The sequence below is a fragment of the Maylandia zebra genome, linkage group LG7, assembly GCF_041146795.1.
Source record: "Maylandia zebra isolate NMK-2024a linkage group LG7, Mzebra_GT3a, whole genome shotgun sequence".
NCBI lineage: Eukaryota > Metazoa > Chordata > Actinopteri > Cichliformes > Cichlidae > Maylandia > Maylandia zebra.
In genome coordinates this window covers 39,266,658-39,288,761 of record NC_135173.1, presented here as the reverse complement: position 1 = coordinate 39,288,761, position 22,104 = coordinate 39,266,658, and the positions used below count along the sequence as shown (strand labels likewise).

At 37.4% G+C, this 22,104-nt stretch overlaps 1 protein-coding gene across 2 annotated transcripts in view; it reads left to right on the top strand.

Moving 5' to 3' along the window:
* musk (muscle, skeletal, receptor tyrosine kinase) overlaps nt 1-21,965 on the top strand; it is a 30,571-nt gene extending 8,606 nt beyond the window's left edge. The window contains exons 7-17 of one of the 2 annotated variants that reach the window (XM_014408924.4): nt 1,892-2,051; nt 2,603-2,609; nt 4,335-4,598; nt 7,708-7,901; nt 9,428-9,451; nt 9,607-9,695; nt 13,682-13,856; nt 14,069-14,255; nt 14,352-14,546; nt 16,599-16,747; nt 20,267-21,965. In XM_014408924.4, the coding sequence (XP_014264410.1) occupies nt 1,892-2,051; nt 2,603-2,609; nt 4,335-4,598; nt 7,708-7,901; nt 9,428-9,451; nt 9,607-9,695; nt 13,682-13,856; nt 14,069-14,255; nt 14,352-14,546; nt 16,599-16,747; nt 20,267-20,973 (2,151 nt within the window). In that variant the 3' untranslated portion in view covers nt 20,974-21,965. Of the gene's footprint in view, nt 1-1,891; nt 2,052-2,079; nt 2,610-4,334; nt 4,599-7,707; nt 7,902-9,427; nt 9,452-9,606; nt 9,696-13,681; nt 13,857-14,068; nt 14,256-14,351; nt 14,547-16,598; nt 16,748-20,266 lie in introns of those variants that run through there. The other variant, XM_014408925.4, reaches the window with a different exon arrangement.
* Nucleotides 21,966-22,104: the final 139 nt, after the last annotated feature.

Below are 22,104 nucleotides of genomic sequence, written 5' to 3'. Positions count from 1 at the left end.
AACTGTCCATTATACAGTTTGAGTGAACATAAGGATTCCTCCTTGTTTTTGGGTTGTTGTTTTTTCTTTATCAGAAATGAAATCAGTTAGAGACTGTGCAAAGTAAAAAATTAACATTTAACTTACAATTTTTGAACATATACTAAAGTAGCTTCCACCTTTTCTTTGAGCTTTGCCCGAGACCTACTCATACAGGGAAAAATTTATTTGTGCAATCTTTGTACATGTAGCAACAAAATAATTAGTCATGAAGCAGAGTGAGCATTAGCAAATATACAAACCAGACCTTACCTGAGATTGTATGCATATATATGTAAAATTACACATTTAACCTTTGCTGACTTTATCTGTCTCTTTCACGCACGCACGCACACGCACACGCACACACACACACACACACACAGACATTTAATGGCTTTGAGATCACAGCAAAGGAATTATCATCATGGTGACAGAGGATTGAAGAGATGATCTTGCATTTAGCTTATAATACACTCTGTTAATTTAATTTTTCATATTTATTTCCTATCTTATTCATAGCCTTTTCCTTTTTTGTTTTCTTTAGGTCACGAGCAGTTGTCCAAGCATTTCACTACATATCGTACTGTGTATGACTGTGTACGTGACAAATAAAAAATTTGAATTTGAATTTATTAGTGTTAATTGTTTTGTTTTTTTTTAGTGTGAGAGGGGTATTGAAAGATGGGGTTGTTTTTTAAGGTTTTTAAGGGGTCGGAACCTTAAAATGCATGAAATTCAAATTGGAACAATGCAAACTTGAACGTGTATGTGACCACCTTTAAAACAGGGCTTTTTTTCATCAGGCAGCAGACATTTCTTAAACATGCTGTTGCGGTCGACATATACCACATAATGTCTGGGTATTTAATAGTCTTGGGTGCTAGCTACAAAGTGATTACATGCTCTTAATGCCTGTAAATACTATGTGTGGGCATGTGCTGATTAAAATGACTGTGAGAGTTGTTTTTCTGGCAGCTTGGTATGGTCATTAATTTCAGTGGATGGATGGATGGAGCTTGTCCTAAAAGCAGGCGGTGTCAGACGCAGTTTCAAATATAGACATAGCCGCTTAATAGCACCTCTCACATACACTCACATGCTCACACTTTAGAGGTCCTCACATATCATTTATAAATATATAAGTACATACATGAATCATCTAAAAACAACAGATACATTTTATCTGGCTAGATTTACAATGTGTGAACACTTTGGGAATTTCAAATCTGTTAAAATAATACAAGTGGTTATATCGGTGCCAGACACGTACTGAATGCATTTCATTTTATGAGCTTAACACAAAGGCTATAATGATCAGCGTATGAGGAGTTTACACACAATTATTTTTTTTAACTAACCAGTTTTACTCAGACCACTATCAAATATCAAATGACCAAAGTGTCAATAAGAAAAACATCTTGTAGTAATCTGTTATTACTCTTATTATTAGTAGTTTTATATAAAGTCTAGATTCTAATTTAAGATATATAAGTTTCAGTATTTATCAATATTTTATATAAATGTTTAATAAAATATGTAATATTATATATAAATAAACTGTCATGCAGCACCCTGTATTATATAAATTATTGTTAAAATTCACCTCCCATGCAGCAGTTATGAACAGGAAAGCTAGGCAGACAAAGCAAAACCTGATATTTATGTTTAATTCAGCAGAGGACTCAATTCAGCCTCAAGTGGCCATTCCAGGTAGTGCAGTTATTTTTTCCAGCTCTGTCATTTAAGCTTAGGATGCTCTCACAGAAAGTCTTCATGCATCTCTGCACTGTTATATGCAAATTGCTCATTGCATGTATATGACTGATTTTTACAACTTTGATCTTTTTGTCTCAATTTCATTTTCCTCCAGATCTCCGGAGCCTCAGTAGAGGAGACATTAGTGGGAGAGGTGATACTCTCTGTTCTTAAGGTGACGGTGACTAAGCCAGCCCTATATACGTGCCTGGCTTCCAACAGACACAATGCTGGAGCCAACACTGTCAAAGCAACTGCAAAAGTCACTGTTGCAGGTGGCAAGTTTTGATTTCCAGCTTATACTATGGTGTTACATGTTTCAAATTTGCTGCAGCCTGCTGCTATATTAGAGAAAAAATGTCTGCTTTCTATTTAGCTTCTATCTCTGTGTTTATTGTTACTGTCAGTACTACCTGCTGTTATGCTAGCTGCCAGTTATATTGGTTGTGCTTTGTGTGGTTTCAGCTGTTTGTTGCCTACCCCATTTGGTTACTACTCCTCAAACAAAGCCACTCCTTCACACACACACACACACACACACACACACACACACACACACACACACACACACACACACACACACACACACACACACACACACCTGTTCCCCAACAGAACACACTGCCCTTCCACCTGGTTGCCCCTCAGTCTCTCCACAGTTAGTGATGACTTGCAGAGAGTAACATCATGGTTGTTTTTCTCATCCTGCTAGGACTATTTTTCATCTATCAACCATTTCTCATCACTCTGTCTCTCATCTTTTTCCCTCTTCTTCTACTTGCTCCTATTCATCCCGTGTACTCTGGATACTGCCACTTCCCAGTAGAGTGGAGGTAAGAGAAAAGATATGTGCCAGATTTGTGTGAAGTTGTCTAAGCTTTGTTTCTTTTGTTACTTCTTTTTGTATATATTACATTTGAATTGATTATAGAAAATGTTTCAGCTCATTTGACCCATGTTGAATCAGAATAATTTCACAGTACATTGCCTGCCACTATTTTTTTTAAAGTAAGCACCATAAAGGTCTCTGTGTTGCTGCTTCTATTCATTTTCCTGAACATGCCCGTATGCCAAGAAGAGAGTGGGTCTCTCAATCACCCATATGGTGTGAGTTGAATTTGAACTGTTCTGAACCTTAACACAGCTGCTGTTGCCACATCTGGACTATGTAACTGTGAAGATGGAGAGAAAGAGGGAGACAAGATGCACATAGAAGGAAGCAGAAAGAACGAGACTAAAATAGAAATAAAATAAGGAAAATAAAATGTTGGCCTCAGGGTCCTTGATGAAAAATGAAGTACATTAAGGATAGAGGGCTGTAGGTCACAGAAAGGCAGGTTTAATGGCTGCATTTATCTTGATCACTTGTGACCACATCTGGACTAGATGCACAGAGATCTGGTGAGGAAGAAAGAGAAAAAAGAAAGAAAGAAAAGAGTGAATTGATAGATTTACAGGGCACCTTTGAGTTTGATAGTTTGGCTTGAACTCTGCTGAAGCACCAACCTCCCCAAGAGGGAACATCTGGAGTCTGTAAGAGAATGCAGACAGGCCGCAGTGATGCTGGAGTGAAGGTTATCAGAGTACATGCTGTCAGAAACACAGCAGTGTGGAGCAGACAGAGATAAATGTGGATCATAGCAATGCTTGAGGACTAACAGATGAGAAAGCATTAAGAAAAGGAGGCAAACAGGGTGAAAGAGGAATACAGGGACTTTGTCCCACAAACATTCATGTTTATGCAAAATAGGTATGACTGAGCTCCAGCAAGGAAGTTGAACAGACAGGATGCAATCTCACTTAAACTTTCTCCAACCTGTTTCATGATCAACATCTGGATGATGTTAAAGAAGATATTTCAAGTGAAAGATGATTTCTTTTTACTTTTTAGTGGACACTTGCTATAAGCCAAGACAGTAAAAACAGACCACTCTCTGTACTTTTAGTCTGCAACTCTTACTGGTTTTCTTTTCAATGATTTTGTTAAATTAAAATATGCAAATAACAAATACATAAATTACACAAAGAAATATTACTAGAAAACGGTATGGAATATGGTCAAACTCCAGTTTTTGCTTCATGACTGAATCACACAAGGCATCTTTTCTATTAGAAATAATATGCCATCCCAAATACATATTAATGAATTAGGCACTAAAGTTACTTTCGCAAGTCCCTGTTCTTAGTTAGGTTTAGGCTCTTAAATCTGTTTGATGATGTGGTATTCGATGATTAGTAAAGGATCATGGTTATCGTCACTCCCCATAACGGTAGATGTTGAAAAATGGTGATTTGGGAGTGATCTCATGTGTTATAAACCTTTTCATCACATACTGCTAGGAGAGAAGGGGTATCTTAGATATGTAGGAGATTTGAAAAAAGCAAAAAAAAAAACGCCCCAAAAAAATTTACTCCCCAGGAATTAGTATGGTAGAGATGTGTTAGATAACACGCCTACAGTGGAGCTGTATAGAAATAAAAAAAAAGCATTAGAACTATTTTGTTGTGATTTTGCCTTTAATTTGCCAAATGTTTGTATGTGTGTCTCCTTTAAACAGACTTTATAAGGGGATCGCAGGCTACTGCAGTGCATATCGTGGAGATGTTTGCCGCACAATATTGCACGACGATTTGCTGGTTTTCTTTAACTCGTCCTTCTCAAACCCCGAGGACACGCAGGAGTACTTTCTTCAGAGCTGGTGGGCAGAGGTAGAAGGGCTCAGTGGGGTGTGCAGTCCTGCATTACGCTCATTACTCTGCCACGCTTCCTTTCCTGACTGCAACCCATCAGGGCTAGGACCTGCACCAAAACCTGTCTGCAGGTAGTATTGTTCTCCGAGGTCTACCTTTCTCTTTGTTTTTGCACAGTGTAGAAATAAAACTGAATGGGTTGATATAAGTTGTGCACAACATATGGTTGTATAGAAGGCCAGGAGTGCTGAAAGAAAAACATAAATAAATATTTGATTAAATGTCTCATTAATTAATTAAAATTGGAAATACATGTATACATAAAAAAATCAAATTTAATTATGTAAATATGTCATCAATTGTTGACAACATATTTAATTATTTTATGGTTCCTGTGTTGCAGTGTATCTTATCTGTAACTGTCACTGAAGCTCAACCATAGGCCCTAATATTTGGTGGGTTACCATAGAAAATGAATCTAGACAGACTGATCCCAGATAATGGTGATAATATTAGTTAGGAAGTAGTTAGCTTGATTTGTTTTTGGAAAAAATAGAGACTATCTCTGAAAATGCTCCAATGTTTTCAACCTCCACTGACCCTCTGAGTGAAGGGTAGTAGTGATGGGATTTCCGGCTCTTTTTAGAGAACCGGCTCTTTCGGCTCGGCTCACTAAAAAGAGCCGGCTCTTTCGGCTCCGAACCGCCTCTTCAGGTTGTTTTGTTGCTTTAATTAATTTATTATTAACAATAATATAAAATTATGCACAAAAGGAATTACTAATGTAAAAAAAAAAGTGGTTTTATTTATATAAATGTATATGGTGGCCCCTAGAGACAAAGCAAGTACAAACTCCAAAAAGCACGTACAAATTCCAAAACACATTTCTAGCATTAACTGAACTTCCAAAACAAAGCTACCTAGATCACTTAAATTACACAATTGAAAGCATATGTGTATTGTTTGTGTATTTATATACAAGCACTCATATATATTCAAATAATAAAAAAAAAAAGTTCATTTACCTGTTATTACCACACACCAAATCCGGTCGTTGGTACTTGCTGGCTTGTGTAGCCACTAGGTAACAAAAGCTCAACACTGCGCCTAGCATCCTGGAGCACTTCTGTTGTCTTTTATACGTGTTTTGGAGTTTTTACGTGCTTCTGAGTTTTTACGTGTTTTGGAGTTAGTACGTGCTTTGTCTTTAGGGGCCACTGTAAATATACTTTTATTTATTCACTCCACATAAAATGTAATAAATAAATCATATAATACAAAAACCAACTAGTCACAGTTCAACTTTAAACTATTTAAATTTTCAGCTTTTTCCTTTTAAACAAATTTAAAGTGAAACAACACAAAACACTGCAAACCACAACACAATTAAATATAAATTCAAATATGAAAACAAAAACAAGATGCATATTCTCTGTCATATGGGCCTGCATGACTGACTTTCTGAATCCTTTATCATCTGCAACTGAAAATAGCTGTGGATGATTACTATACCTTTCTAATGTGACATTGTGGTCCCTGGCTCTCTTTCTCTCTCTGTCCCTCCCGTTCTGTTCCTGTGCTACTGAGTGTAACTACCGCCCCTCCCCCCTCTGCCTAGCACAAAGTACAAGGCTCGCGTGCAGAGTGAAGCAGAAAAAAAGGGCGAGAGAGAGGGAGAGGGTGAGAGAAAGAAAAAAAAACCCACGGCTTGCTATAAGGAGCCGGATCGTGTGGTTCACGTCAAAGACCCGGCTCTAAGAGCCATTTCGTTCGCGACCGACACGTCACTAACGGGTAGCATAATTCACTTCTAAAGTCTAACAATGCTTGTCTTGTTTTTGGTTTAAATTGGTGTTTTATTTATTTTAAAGCAAATTGGTTAGGCTAACATTAAAATTAAGCTTCATAACTTTATAGTTTTAGTGAACTTTAAATCAAATCAAATCACTTTTATTGTCACATCACATGTGCAGGTACATTGGTACAGCACATGTGAGTGAAATTCTTGTGTGCGAGCTTCACAAGCAACAGAGTTGTGCAAAATACAATAATGTAAACAAGCAAAATACAAGAATTGGCTACATCTGAAACTAATAAATATATGTACAATATATAATAGTATATGCATTTCTGGATGTGTATACTAAATATTTTTCTACACGTGTGTGTGTGTGTGTGTGTGTGTGTGTGTACACATATTTTACAAATTAAATAGAGTAAACAATAAATAAAATATATAAAAATATACAGAGTGAGACATGTGCAAAACAGTGGCATTACTGTACAGTATGGAGTGCATAATGTTAAAGTTCCAGTAGTGAAGGTGAGGTGTCTATGACGTGTTCAGCAGTCTGATGGCCTGGTGGAAGAAGCTGTCTCTCAGTCTGCTGGTATGGGACCGGATGCTGCAGAACCTCCTTCCTGATGGAAGTAGTCTGAACAGTTTATGGCTGGGGTGACTGGAGTCCTTGATGATCCTCCCCGCTTTCCTCAGGCACCGCTTCCTGTAGATGTCTTGGAGGGAGGGAAGCTCACCTCCAATTATCCGTTCAGAGCACCGCACTACTCGCTGGAGAGCTTTGCAGTTGTAGGCGGTTGTAGTTGTAATGTCTCATTTTCAGTATATTTTGAATACTCATTATCTCATTATCTCATCTTTATTTCAAGATGTTCAGATGAGTTGGAACAACTTATTTTTAATTTAAAATAAAAATTTTAATATGAGGACACAAGCATTTTCACCAGGATCTGGACTAGCATAACGGTGACTGATCTCAAGCGAGCTCCAGAAATGATAAATTTTTCTATATTTAATATTTAATCAACTAAATTCCGAACATGAGCTGTCTGTTTTGAAAGTTTTGGAAAAGCCTGCTAGAGTAAAAATAAATAAATTAATAAACTAACATTAACAAGTGATATACATCTTTTTTTCAGTAAGAGTTATACATACATGCATGATGGTTTTAAGAAAGAGCTGCTTAACAGTCTGTTGATTAAACAGTAATATTTAATTTAATTTAATATACTGCTGTACAGTTCTCAATCACTTTTAAAAAAATCAGTTTACTTATTTCAAATTCTCATTACTTAATGATGCATAATTAATTAGTATTATTAGTATAAGTATTTATTTATTTCAGTTTGGCACTTTTGGCCCTCCACAGATTTGGACCCATTCAGATTTATTAAACAAAAGAAAGAATCACTGAATTTGATACACCTTTTCTTCATAAACAGAGAACACTGCCTGGCAGTGAAGGAGCTGTACTGCCATAAGGCGTGGCTGATATTAGAAGGCAGCAGTTCAGTCCAGTCTGGACTCTTCAGCTCTCTCACCGGGTCCCAGGCTCCCGTTTCACTGCTGCCAAAATGTCAGACCTTACCAAGTCTTTACACAGACCCTGATGGTTGTACATATGTTCCTTTTGCAGGTAAGACAACCTGAAGTGAAGTTTAATTAGTTTGTTGAACCACTTTAGTTGTAAAAATTGTTAGTTTGGTAGTTGTAAAATAAGTTGGGCAAAGACTAACGTATTTAAGAGCAAACTGACCTTGTGTTCTCTTGCACAAGTCTGTTAAATTAAAGATTTTTTTGTTTTTGTTTTTTAAAAAGAACATTGACTTCTGCTTTCATTAAACTAAAAAAAAAAAAAGTAGCTATGAAAAGTAAGTGAAGCATTATGTAAAAGAAAGTTGGCTGGGTACAGCTGTGTGTGCTAAGGGCCAAATAAAGCATGGTCTGCTACACTGCAGGTCATTGATACTGATGAGGTCATTAAGAGGGTTTGTCTGAATTGAGCCAAAATATATAGCTGCAGGTGTGTGTATCTCTGTGTTTGTGTGTTTCAGTGAATCAGTACTGATCTTCTGGTTCAAATGACTTCATAGTAGGGCTGCCACAATTAGTCGACTAGTCACGATTACATCGACTATCAAAATCGTCGACGACTGATTTAATAGTCGACGCGTCGTTTGAAGCTTTGTAAGATCCCAAAAGACGCAGGAATAAGTAGTAGGATTTAAGAGTGTAATAACGGACTGAAACAGAAAATGGCAGCACTGCATGTACAAGGATGCCAGCTGCCGTTAAACCCCGAAGAAGAAGAAGTAGCTGTGTCCCAGAATTCATAGCGCAGCCCAGCTCAGTTTCCAACAATGGCGACAGCTAGTTAGGTTTAATATTACTCTTATTATTCTTTCTGGGTCACAAAATAAACGTTTAACATATTTCCAGGCGAGAATGTAGTTGTGTAAACTTCAAATATCTGCTTGGTTTATCAAGAAACCACATATTTTCAAAAGCACTCTGACGTTTTTGGAGACGTCTGTTACCCACTAGCTCGATAGCTAGCCGGGGGTCAAGGCTCACTAGAGCTGGTGAGAACACCGGACTCCCGGCAAAACGTTTTCAAACCCACTGCCGTCTTTCGCTACTCAGGTTAAATATATATAAGTCACTTAGATAACTTAAACATGTTATTGTTTGGCTTTTTTTAGTATTTTATTTGTTCCTGAGTAAATCGGTTTGGCTGAGATTAAAGTTATCGTTTTTACACAGCTGAGCAGACAACTGATTATCAGAAGTGTGAGATGCTTGAGAATATACTCCGGTGTCCTGTTATATTTTAGATAGCAAGGAGTTTATTAAACTTCACCGAAACAATCTGCAGATTTCATTAAAATTTAATAAACTATCATCTTGTCTTTATTTTTAGTTAGCACATACCTTAAACACTTAAAGCTGTAAGCTAATGATAGTTATATAAGAGCAGATGCTGCTGGTGCAATAAGCTGTACGTTTTACGTCCAACGGCTGCATGATCTGATTAGTTGACTAATCGCAAAAATAATCGGTGACAACTTGACTATCAAAATGATCGTTTGTGGCAGCCCTACTTCATAGTTCCTCTTCTTCTCAATATTTAGATTAATTTTTCTTAATCTTTTCTACATTCAGACATCAAGAAAGATCTAATTACAAGTAAGTACAAAATTTTTTCAGTACATCACAATGAATTTGTTTCTAGCTGCCATAATTAGTCCAATGCAAAAATGAATTACTCTATTATTTTAAAAAGTAATTGCTACAGTTAACATTGTTATCTTACGGTAAACTGTTCTGTTTGACATCAACAGGAACATGTTACAATGACCGAGGTTATTTCTACCAGGGTAGTGTGAATGTAACCAGGTCTGGGACACCATGTCAACCATGGAACCAACAGGTATTGTTGTCTTTGGGTACATTTGCGTAAACGTTCCTAGAGCTACAAAACTACTTAGATATTTTATAACTAAAGTATAAAACCAGCAAAAGTATGAAATAACCACATGTAATCAAAAAACAGGACACACTTGAGTGTTTTCAGCTGATTTTAACCAAGAAAAGATGCTTCACTGATATTTTGAGTGTGTGTGTGTTTTAGGTTTTATGTATGTTCAGTTTTATATTAAAACATTCCTTTCCCTTACTCAGAAGCAGAAAAGCATACAAAAATGCTTACATGTGCAAACAACAGCAAATACAGCATCACACAAATGTGTTAATCACACACACACACACACACACACCCACACACGCACGCACTCTTCCTGTAGCCCAAAAGCCCCTTTATGTTTTTATGGCTTTGCTCAGTGAGAGGGTCTGTTTGGGTGAACTGTTACTACTCTCCCGTGCAGTGTGTGTGTGTGTGTGTGTGTGTGTGTGTGTGTGTGTGTGTGTGTGTGTGTGTGTGTGTGTGTGTGTGCCAGGTCAGCAGAGAGGGAGGGACTCATTATGTCACATCCTGCCTCTGGAAGCAATTAGCTCTCACACGCATATGTTCCACATGCTCCGTCACTAAAACACACGCACACACACACCCACTCCCACTTCAGCATATTGGATTTGCTCACGCACATATACTCTACTATCTGCTAACTGCGAAAAAGCTTGCTTTCTAATGCAGTTCTCAAATGTTAGTACTTACACTTATGTTTACTACTGAACTGTTGTTGTTTTATTCTTCGTAAACACCCCAAACTATGTGTGCATAAGACCACATGAAGAAAACATATGAATACCACATTTAACCGTGTCTGATGTAAACAAGTAAACATAAACACATAGGTTCGGTTTTGTATTCTACAAGAATTATATTCAGTTCAACCATCTTCACTCTTAAAACCAGTGACATGTTTACTGTTCTCAATACTGGATGACATTGGCCAGAGATGCTTGTGTGTCTGTGTGCATGGATTGGTTTGTGCAGAAATATAGTCACTGTATATTACATGTATTTATGGGAAAGTCAAGACTAGTACCACTATACCACTAAATGTGCAGTTATTTTAGCTTCAGAATGTTAACACCCTTTCTCTGCAAAATTGAAATGTATTTTAATTAAAGGCAGGCACTGGAAAAATTACCAAAAAAAGAAAAAAAATCCTTCTCCAGAATCCTATTGTGGTAAAGGGCTCATTTCATAAAACATTCAACAAACAAGTGTCAACTTGTAATATGAGCTCATCTTCTTTCGTGGTAAATTTCAATGTATGTCAAAAACAGAATCACGCCTGAGCTTGGTGAGAGTTATGTAGGAATAATAAGATTACCTGCACTGTATGAAGGGTGATCATTTGTGGGGGGAAAATGCAGACAATCCCGTGGAATTGAATGTTGAATACTGAAAGTAAAAAGGTGGCATTGACTGTTTTATTTTTTTATTTGAACTGTAAGACTTTACAAATACCCTTTAGTTTGCATCCTATCTGCTAATTTGAATTAAAATTAGCTCACTTTGCACTGTTATAGCATAGTGACAATAACAATGCACACCGTCCTTTCAATTAGAATGTTCTAATCTTGAATTGTGACCACAGACTCATCAAATTACTCATACATTTGAGAGGCAGGTCTGAATTGACATCATAAACTTCGTAAGTGTTACCGGAAAACAGAGGGCTTGGTAAGTGGTAAGTGCAGAAGCACTAAAGGGAGCAGGGCTTAGCAAACCAGTGCTGTGTGTTGTCTGCACTAGGACAATAGGATTGAAGCTATAAAGAAGACAGAGTGACATCAGGAAGTTAGGCTTTAGTCCATGCTGCTTCCAGGAAAAGACTGTTACTTTCTGATATAATGTCCTGGCTGAACATAAGTCAGAAGGTGAGCTGTTAAACATGATGGAATCATTTTGATGATTAAGCTGAAGTTCCTGGCCAGCACCAAAGCTTTCATTTCCTCCTTGTAAGCAGCATATACCACCATTATTGGGGTAATGTCTCTTGTAACAATTCTCCCAAGGCAATGTTAATGTGATTGCACAATTTTGAACTCAACAACCATTTTTTTTCAGTAGATGTTTTCAGATAGACCTTGGTGCTTGGGGATGTGTACTTTACAAGTTCATAAATTTACTTGCATCTCATTGTCATTTTATTATAGAAAATCAGACAAGATTTGTGTTAAATATAAACATCAGAGTGAAATCAGAGGGTGTTAAACTAAGAGTCACACCCAAAGTGTGATACATTATAGGGCAAAGTAGCTGTCCCATAACAAAATGACAGCCACACTGAAGTACAAGACGCAGAGTAAGGAGTTAATAAAAAAATATAGTCTGGTTACAACAGTATGTATGGTCTGACACATCCTTTGTTTAAAGATTGGAAAGTAAGAATGGTAGGCAACTGACCAAACCACTGAGGTACATATGCCAAAGTCCATCCTTCAAAATAAAATAAAAAATTAAAAAAATGTTGTGAATTATTTTTTTAATCAGTAGCTTTCATTGCCCCCAAAATTGGGGCTTTAGCCTTTAGCCCCACCCCTTTGCTTTGTCTTCTATCTTCCACACATCAGAGAGCATATGCTTTACATAAATATTTTCATAATACAAATGATCCCTAATCAGCTCTTTGAGTTTTATAGGAAATGAGCAGAACACTGTAATGCTCCACAACATATGCTATTCTGCTTAGAATGACTTCTGTCTCATAAAAATCACATTTCCGTTCAGCACAAACATGTAAACTGTAAATGTACATGATACATGAATGGAGTAACTTTGGTGCCATTTTGTGCTGAGTCATAGAAATACTGCAGACGATGATTCACAACTTTATTGCAGGGGAAAACATTGCTAACGAACTAAACATACTATACAACACTGTCATTCTCATGGTATATATATGACTCGGCGTAAGAATCATCCATAAAATAATAACACAGTGGCCACTAATTAAACATTAAAAAGGGTCGAGTTCTCTGCAGGAAATGCAACTTGATCCACTGCTGGGGATTACTTACCAGCAGAGATCATTTGTTTATGCTCCAAAACCCCCTTTTCTGCTAGAAATCCTCTCTCTCTATGGATCTAGAGTGTTGCAGAATAGTGTTGCAAAATGCCTGCAGGAAGAAGATTGGGGAGGATGGTTGGTTGTATGAAGTGTTACACTTTGACAATGGAGGCTTGCATCCCATTTCCTGCCAAATGTCAGTGTATTATCTTGAAAGGCGATGACAAATGGCCTAACTTGTCATTCTAGTGCGAAGACCTGTTGTTTTAAGCATTCCTGGCACCAGTTAGGAATCAACCCCATGCTGTTGACTTCACACGTTCAGCTACAGCAACATGTGTTGAACCCAACATTTTCAGTTCATGTCTTCATGTCTCTTGGGATGGAGTTGGCCATTGCTCTTTTTATGATTAAAGCTCATGACATACAAGCCCACCAGATGTTCCATATTTAAGTTGGCAGTCTAGATTCCAGGAACAGTCATGCAACCCCTAATGTCCCTCACAATAGCCCATGGTTATGGAGCTGTAACCTTACTACACAGAACAGAACCTGGAAGAAATATTTGGAAGGTCATCTTAGCTTCACTTTTGATTTGAGACTCACCAGTTTTAAAAACTATCCATCCAAATCAATTCTTTCTTTCACAGAAAACTCACTAGAACTGATCCCTCAGCAAAGGTAGATTTCCTCTTTACCCCCTCGGAATACAGGGTCAGCAACAGAACAGAAAAGAGATCATGCATTACACAGACTCCAGCCCTGTACTCACAGGTTGCAAACCACGTTTATTCACCAATTAATATACTTAACCGTCCTTGTTGCAGTATGTATGTTGGTGATTTTTCTTTTTCTATTTTATTCCTCTTAGTGGGAAAGGCCTGAGAAAGTGTTTCTCTTTTTTTGATCCTTACTACTGTGCTTTATCCTGCAGGTTCCCCACCAGCACCATTTATCAGTGGATGTCATTCCAGAGTTGAAGAATTCAGGCAATCACTGCAGGAACCCAGGAGGAATCAGTGACAAGCCCTGGTGTTATACCTTAAATCCGAACATACGCTGGGAGTACTGTGCTGTTCCACAGTGTGGGGAAACAAGCATAGCGTCAGGTACTGCCCTCTGCATTCAGAACTTTTTTCCCCACTTCACCTGTTTACAGTTCCTGTTTTCTTTACACTTGAAACCAACACTTCACCTACAGTAGACTAAAAGCTACCCAGTAGCCAAAACTTTGACTGCACAATCTGGATTTTAGACAACAGAGTTCTAGATTTGTCATTTTTCCAAGTTTAGTGACTTTTCCTATATCTGTGCTTTTAAGTAGTGAAGCCAGAGTCTAGAGACCCTCTCCAGACCCCTCGTTTCCCTCCCGTGACCACAACGTCATCTCCAGCTTACTCAATGTCTGTCATCGTCGTTATCCTGACTGCTCTTGCAACTGCAGTATTTCTTGCCATTATCATTCTTGGCTGCCGCAGATGGAAGAAGCAACTGAGGAATCGGAAGAGGTAAAAGAAAGATGATAAAGATGGAATATGTTTCTTTATCTAGTGTCTGTTTTTATCCTTGTAATGCTCACGCTTATATTTATTTATTTTTATTAGAAGAGTAATAGAGACCCCGATGTTGAACGCCCTTCCATCAGAGCTATTGCTCGATCGACTCCACCCTAACCCCATGTACCAGCGCGTTCCTCTGCTGCTGAACTCAAAACTGTTGGCCCTTGAGTATCCCCGAAATAATATTCAATACGTCCGAGATATCGGGGAAGGAGCCTTTGGACGAGTTTTCCAAGCCAGGTGAGAAAGAAGAGAGAACTGGGGAAATACAGCATGGACAAAAGAAGAGATGAACAAATATGATAAAAAGAGAGATTAAGGGGAAGCAAGAGTATTTCTCATCAAATGGTTAGAGATCTAAAAGGATGTTTTCTTCCAGCGCAGCACTGCTTTTGCACACTAATATTTAATATTGCCATGTCATAATCATAATCGCATCCAGGGACTAAGCTGATGATGCTGATATGTCTAAGGCAGAGGGAAAGGGCAAGGGAATGAGACAGGATTGAGAAGGATGACATGGCTAAACAAGGTCACTAGTCATTTTGAGAACTGCTGCGTCATTCACAAAGTCACAAGGCAAGCTGTTACAGGTGTCACTTTCACTGCACCCTGAGCCTGTTTACAGCATGACATGAATGTTGCAAACCTATCTCTTTAATCACACTCAATACCAGAGCTGGGTCATATTTCTAAAAAGTCATAAATCGGTCATGAGCATGAATCTAATTTTTTTAGGCTTGATAGATAGCAGTCGTCAGAAGTTTGTAGCGCTCGTTATCAGTCAGAATGTTGTAATATTGGTGTAATCTGCTTAAATTCAGATGACATACAGTGGCATGACTCCATGAAGCAAACATATAGCAGAGCCACTGAACCTATCAAGCCTCTTTGACAGTTTTTTGTAGTTTACTAAAATAACCCAAATCCAATTATTTTTTGGTTGTATTTTACAAGGTTTACTGAATACAGGATTTCACAATCACAGCTATCTATAATTGTTTGCTGTCACAGCCAAGAATTCAGGACAGCAGAAGTAAATCAGTTTAGATCTTCTCGATATAGGTTTTTCAACTTTGTTAGACTCCCTGTTATTCATGCAACACAGCCTTGTCACCCATATGACGTCCATGACTGTGCTACAAAATAAAGAATGTAAAGCCCAATGCTCAACTGCCTGTTTTGAAAACTAAAAAAAGTATTTGATTAATACAAGAAAAAAGGAATCTCAATTTAAATAGAATTTCTTATTGTGTTGTAAGTAACATGATTATAACAAGTCAACTCAAAGCAACACACGATAGACAACATTTAAGAAGCCACATAAATATAATGCAATAGATAAACGGAGGCAACAAATCACATCATATGATAGCTTGATCACAGAGCAGTACAATAATAGCATGCAGCATTATGACAGTAGCACCTGAGTGCATAGTCAGTCAAATCTGAGAGATGTCCTTAAGGCTAGATGATAATCCCTCGTTGAAAACTAGAAAGATGCAGTATATAGACACCTCTGGGACCATAATGCGCACACTGACTTACATGAACACAAATACATACTCTAACGCACACACTTGTATGATTATACAACTATGATATGAAACCTCCAAAACAGAAGTTTCACAGGAATAAACTCATATGCACATGAAGTACACAGTATGTATGTGCATTCTTTAGTACAATGTAATGTATGCATCTCAATCTAAATCAAAAGCAAACACAAGCTGTTTCCTGTGTGCACATTCACTTAGTAAATACATGACTATAGAGTGCACTTAATCATTTGTGACACACACACACACACACACACACACACACACACACACACACACACACACACACACAGAGCCACGTGAAAGATAGTTACTTAAATAGACCTGAGGAAAAAAATAACTTCTTCTCTGACATCAGCGCTTCAGTCTGTTTTTTGTGTGACTCTACAGTATGTGTGTGATATCATTGTTTTTATCAAGATTATTGTCCCAGCTATATCTACTTTAGGAAACATCATTTTGCGCCTGAGCCAACAGAGGAAGTATTTCTCTGTAGACCTATTAGCATAAATATGTGTTCATATATGTGTTTCATTCATATTTCTAACGCTTAAATAGCTGTGTTGTTTACTTAGACACTTTTGGGTAAAGCTAAAATACACATTTGAAACATATGGTAACAAAAGTCTGGTTTATGCATTAGTGACAAAAACATTAACAATACAATAGAAATACTGATAATATAATATTTTCGTGCTCAGTTCATGAATATCTTTGTTTGTGTCTGTTTCAGAGCTCCAGGCCTGCTACCCATGGAGTCTTTCACAATGGTTGCTGTGAAGATGTTGAAGGAGGAAGCTTCAGCTGACATGCAGAATGACTTCCAGAGAGAGGCAGCACTCATGGCCGCATTTGACCATCCAAACATAGTTCGACTCTTAGGTTAGTGTGTGCTTGTGTGCAAACGAGAGAGAAAAAGTGTGCAACGAAAAATCTGATTTCCAAAGAGACAACGGTCACAGATGGAGCTTACATTGAATAATTGCCGAATCCCTGAGTTTACTTCAGGGAGAAGTAAAGTAAAGTGGAAAAACAGAAACATGGAAATGGAGGAAGAAGAAAAAAACTCAAACAAGATTGAAAAGACAGAATTGGACATGTAAAAACTGATAGAAATCGACATTTATTATTTGGTTTCAGAGTTTTATGGCCTGAAAGTGCATTTAGGTATCTAAAATAAATCAGTTATTTAAAAGAAGCCGGACCAAACAAAGAGCTTTTGAAAAGAATGCTTTTCAACTCATAGAAGAGTCTTTTGGGTCATTTAAAATAATATTTCTATTCAGTTGTTAGTTTTCACCTGCTTATGTTAAGCAACAATTTAACAATAAACTTTCAAAAAACTGTAGAGCTTTCATTAAAAAGAACTAAATAATAAAATTAAAAAGAAAAGATTGCCTCTTAGTATTTCCCTGAGTCTGATTTTCCAAACAGCAATTTTTCGGAAAGAATTCACTCTCTTCAGATGCTTTTTTTTGTTTGTTTCCCGCTGTGGACCTATCAAAGTCCGAGAATAATCCACATAGTGCTGTTTGCCAGTAAACAAGTGCTGACTGACAACTAATGTGCCTTTGTTGGCCAATATAAAACAAATGTGCTCTATTAAAATTCCGTATCTTCACTAATGCAGCTTATCTAATCTAATACAAACAGCTCACATCCAAATATATTTCCAGGAAGACATTTGGAGATACAGCATAGTTGGTGCAGTCAGCGAGTAAACAGAGCTGTTGATCACTGGCTGTGCTCAAAGAAGTTTTCTTTTGCAGCTCCAGTCGTTGTGCAATATATTTCTTCAAAATTAGCATTCAGTCACTCCCTCACTCACTATTTTTTGTTATTTTCTGAGTGGCATTTTAGATGACTCATCTGGAGAGTGATACACTAAGAGCAAAGACTCTGGTGTGCATGAAACTGGAGTTGATTAGATTATTTCCTTAACCTTTAATTACCCTCTAGACTAATAATACAGCCGTAAATCATGTGCAGGAATATATGCATCATCCAAAACACGAATGCGTCAGAATTAGATATACCATAAGTCTACATGTGTCTTGTGCCGTGTGTGGCCTCTGTCTTCTATATATTTAGCAATGAGTGAAACATTTTAATCCAGCTACCGTCCTTTAGCAAAGGTCACTGGCACTAAATTACAACTTGTTTCCCCCACCCTGTACACAGAAGCATATACACCCAGCCACCTTCACACACAAACACACACACACGATAATTGTTCTCTGGTGAGCTGTTCTATCTAGTGACCCACAGGATATGAATTAAGTGAACATGACCTCCAACCTCCTCCTCGCCCCTAAAGTTCATTGGAAGTATGTTGCAATCGCAAAAAAAGTGAACTACAACTAAATACAAATACTTTAGCTTCTGGCTTCAGTTGTTCAGAAAGTTTAATATAGATCAGAATAATTTGGATTTGGATTAAGAAATCTCACATTTCACGATCCAGGATCAGGTATTCAGTCCCACTTTTCTGCCTGTACAATTATCTTAACAAATGAGTGAATACTTTAATTTTTTTTTATTTGTATAAATAAAAAAAGTTCATCACTCAATTAAAGAAAAAAGATTCAGATTTCTTCATTTAACAATTTTTTTCTTTATCTTTACCAGATGAAAATGTCTTCAGTGCACTTTCATCTGCTAAGGAAGAGAAACTGTGCTTGGGATTGTCTCAGTTCATGGTATCATTATAATTATAACGATGTGATTAATGGATGTTTCATAAATGATGCTACATAAAATAAAACTGGATCCAAGTTTTCTCAATCCTAAATTCCTGAAATAACTGTGTGCTCAAAATAACAGAGAAATAATAATAGTAATGATAAAAGAGTGGATTACATAAGGTTGTCTCATTCCACAATTTTGAAAATTTTGAATCTATTTCAACATTTTTGATCCAATCAGATTTTAAAAAAGATTACATCTGACCAACTGTGCGCTGAAGTACAGTGTTCCAACTCTGTGTTCCACCACTGAGCTGCACCTATATGAGCACTCCCTTACTTGCAGTGGACATCCCTGGAGGGCAGTGCCAAATGCAGTCCAAGGGCTGCCTGTGCAGTGATTTTCCGTCTAGCTAAATAAGGCCCTTCATTGATTTCCCCAGAATTCAGCATGACACATTTCATAATTTGTGTGGCTTTGGAACCTCAACAAGGAGGGGAAATAAATGTTACTGGGTTTGAACAATGTTTAAACTGATTTAAAATGACCAATGGGCCATTGAGCTTCCAGTTTCTTTCATTGAAAAACAGAAGCAATAGTAAATGCAGTCAATCAAAATTATAACTGCGGCCAATAATAAGTTGGTACATTTCAATGCACTAACTGCATAAATTACACTATTCATGCACTAAAGTGAGAAGAAAAGAAGAGTGAACTGAAGGCACTGTTTGAAAGTGGTGTATTTCTGTTCATCTAGCAATATATTTTTTAACTTGTGCTCAAAAGAACTGAAACTTTTTTGTGAACCATACGGATGGCAGACCGGAGGGCTAGTCTTGGCAGTGTGTGCTCACAAGCTGCAACAAGTACTCACAGGAATGGAAGAACAAACAAGCAGACAGACACTCTTTTATAGAGTTGTAGTAAATAAGGAGGAAATAAAGTAGGATGAATTTTGTCACTTTTGTCAAGATCCTGTTTCACCAAAGACCTCATTCATATGCTTGATTTTTGTTTTGTTTTTTAAAGTTGACATCTCACTCCTGCAGTTTAAGTTTTTATCCAATAAGTATGGAAGTTCTGTCAAATAAAGGTTGCATTCCCACTATATTCAGTATAAATTGGCATTTAACAAATAAATCCATGTCGTTTTAAAGATACTGTAGCACTGTTTGTGCTGTCCTCATCAAACATCCAAAGCCCGTGGAAGCCCTTACTGTTAAAAATGTAAACACAACATTTCAAATAACTTGTATTAATCACAAGTGATATTTATAACATGAGCAGCCTCAGTCATTACACTCTCAATTTAATAATCTGCCTTCATTTGCCATCATTTCCCCAAACCCAGCTCAGGAAAAAAAGTCCAAAAAAAGTAGAAACTTAATTTGCCAAAAATAAATATATCATATTTATATCAAAGATCCACTAAAGTAGATGTAAGAACTTATGCATGACTTATTTGTGAGTACATGCCCATCTGTGTTTATGTCTGGGTAATAGTTTTTTTTGGTTTTTTTTGGCATTTTAAGGTAAATGAACTCATTATGTGATACTGTAGAAGAAAAACTGTTAATTTAGTGTTTTCAGTGATGGGACTGATGTGTTTATGGTAAATATTTGTGTTTCTTCTTTAAAAACATCTGTGGTGGGAAAATAAAAGCGCTAATCTATATAATAGGCCATCAAATAGTTTCCTGTGTGCTCTCTCCTCAGGTGTGTGTGCAGTGGGTAAACCAATGTGTCTGATGTTTGAGTATATGGCCCATGGTGACCTCAACGAGTTCCTGCGTCGCAGATCTCCAACCCAGTCAGTGCGCACCCTCAGTCGTGCTAGCTTGTCGGGTCGCAGTTTCTCCTCTGAGCTGGAGACCGGGCTTCTCTCTTGTACAGAGCAGTTATTGATTTCCAAGCAGATTGCTGCAGGAATGGCATACCTGTCTGAGCGCAAGTTTGTCCATCGTGACCTGGCGACACGGAACTGCCTGGTTGGAGAGGAAATGGTGGTAAAGATTGCAGACTTTGGCCTCTCCAGAAACATCTACTCAGCTGATTACTACAAAGCCAATGAAAATGATGCCATCCCCATTCGCTGGATGCCTCCAGAGTCTATATTCTACAATCGCTATACTACAGAGTCAGATGTCTGGGCCTATGGTGTGGTGTTATGGGAGATCTTCTCCCATGGGATGCAGCCATATTATGGTATGGGTCATGAGGAGGTTATTTACTATGTGAGGGATGGTCACATCCTTTCCTGTCCTGAGAACTGTCCTTTGGAGCTCTATAATCTGATGAGGCTCTGTTGGAGTACACACCCATCAGACAGGCCCGGCTTCAGTAGCATACATCGGATACTAGAACGTATGCATCAAAACAGACTAAGCATGAATGCTCACACTGAAGCTGATGCTGACTGTTAACTGGTTTTCCCTGTACAAAAGGCATTGATTTTTAATGATTTAATGAATACTTACATTGGGCCCAAGCACTCAGTGCTGGGGAAAAATTATTTGTCTCCTTCATGATTTCTTATTTTATTTTATTTACTTTATTTAATTTCATTTTTGCATATTTGTTATACTTACATATTTCACTTGATCAACCACATTTTAATTTTAAATAGAAATAGCCAAAGCATGCAGTTTTTAAATGATGCTTTAATTTATTAAGCAGAAAATGCTATCCAAACCTGCATGGCCCTATGTAAAAAAGTAATTGCCCCCTAAACCTAATAACTGGTTGCACCACCTTTGGCTGCAAGAACTTGTACGACACTGTGGAGGAATTTTTTGCCCACTTTTCTTTGCAGAACTTAATTTACTGGAAGGTTTTCTAGTATGAGCAGTCTAAGGCAATCCTATACCACTCCAAAACCTTCGTTCTATGTGCTCTCAGTGGGCTGGCCACTCTTAGTAAGTGTCAGGACAAGTTTTCTTTATTTGTGGATAATGGCTTTAACTGTGATTTGCTGGAGTCCCAAAGCCTTAGAAATCCCTTTTTAACTCTTTCCACTCTTTTCAGTGAATTTGTTCACATTTATTCTTGGGTTTCTTGAGATCAAGGTAGGAATTATTTCATTTTAAAGACTTATAGCCTATTTCATTTAGTCAAACAGGTTCTAGTTAAGTTTTTTTTAATTTTTTTTTTATTTAACATGTCTGGTGTGATCCAGCCAGACCACAACATAAAGGTGACCCATCCTAATCAGACTTCAAGCAGCCACATCACACAGTTGGTACAATTTTACAATGATTTTTAAATGTTTTTAACAATATGTTATTTCTTTAGGATGGAACACTAATAAGGAGCTGAGTGTAACTTCATGGTGGCCTTTATACCAAAACAACAAACAAAAAGAAACAATCTGAAATATTTATCAAACTTACCTAAGCAAAAAAAAAAAATAACCAAATTGCAATAACTGACCTCCGTACATAAGATAAGGAGAGAAAACTAAAATAAAAAGGCAGTCCACAGCAGCACTGTACTTTGCATGCTCAGCTGGTTAAGTAATTGCAGTCATTTTCTTTTTGCAGCTTGTCTGTTCAGGA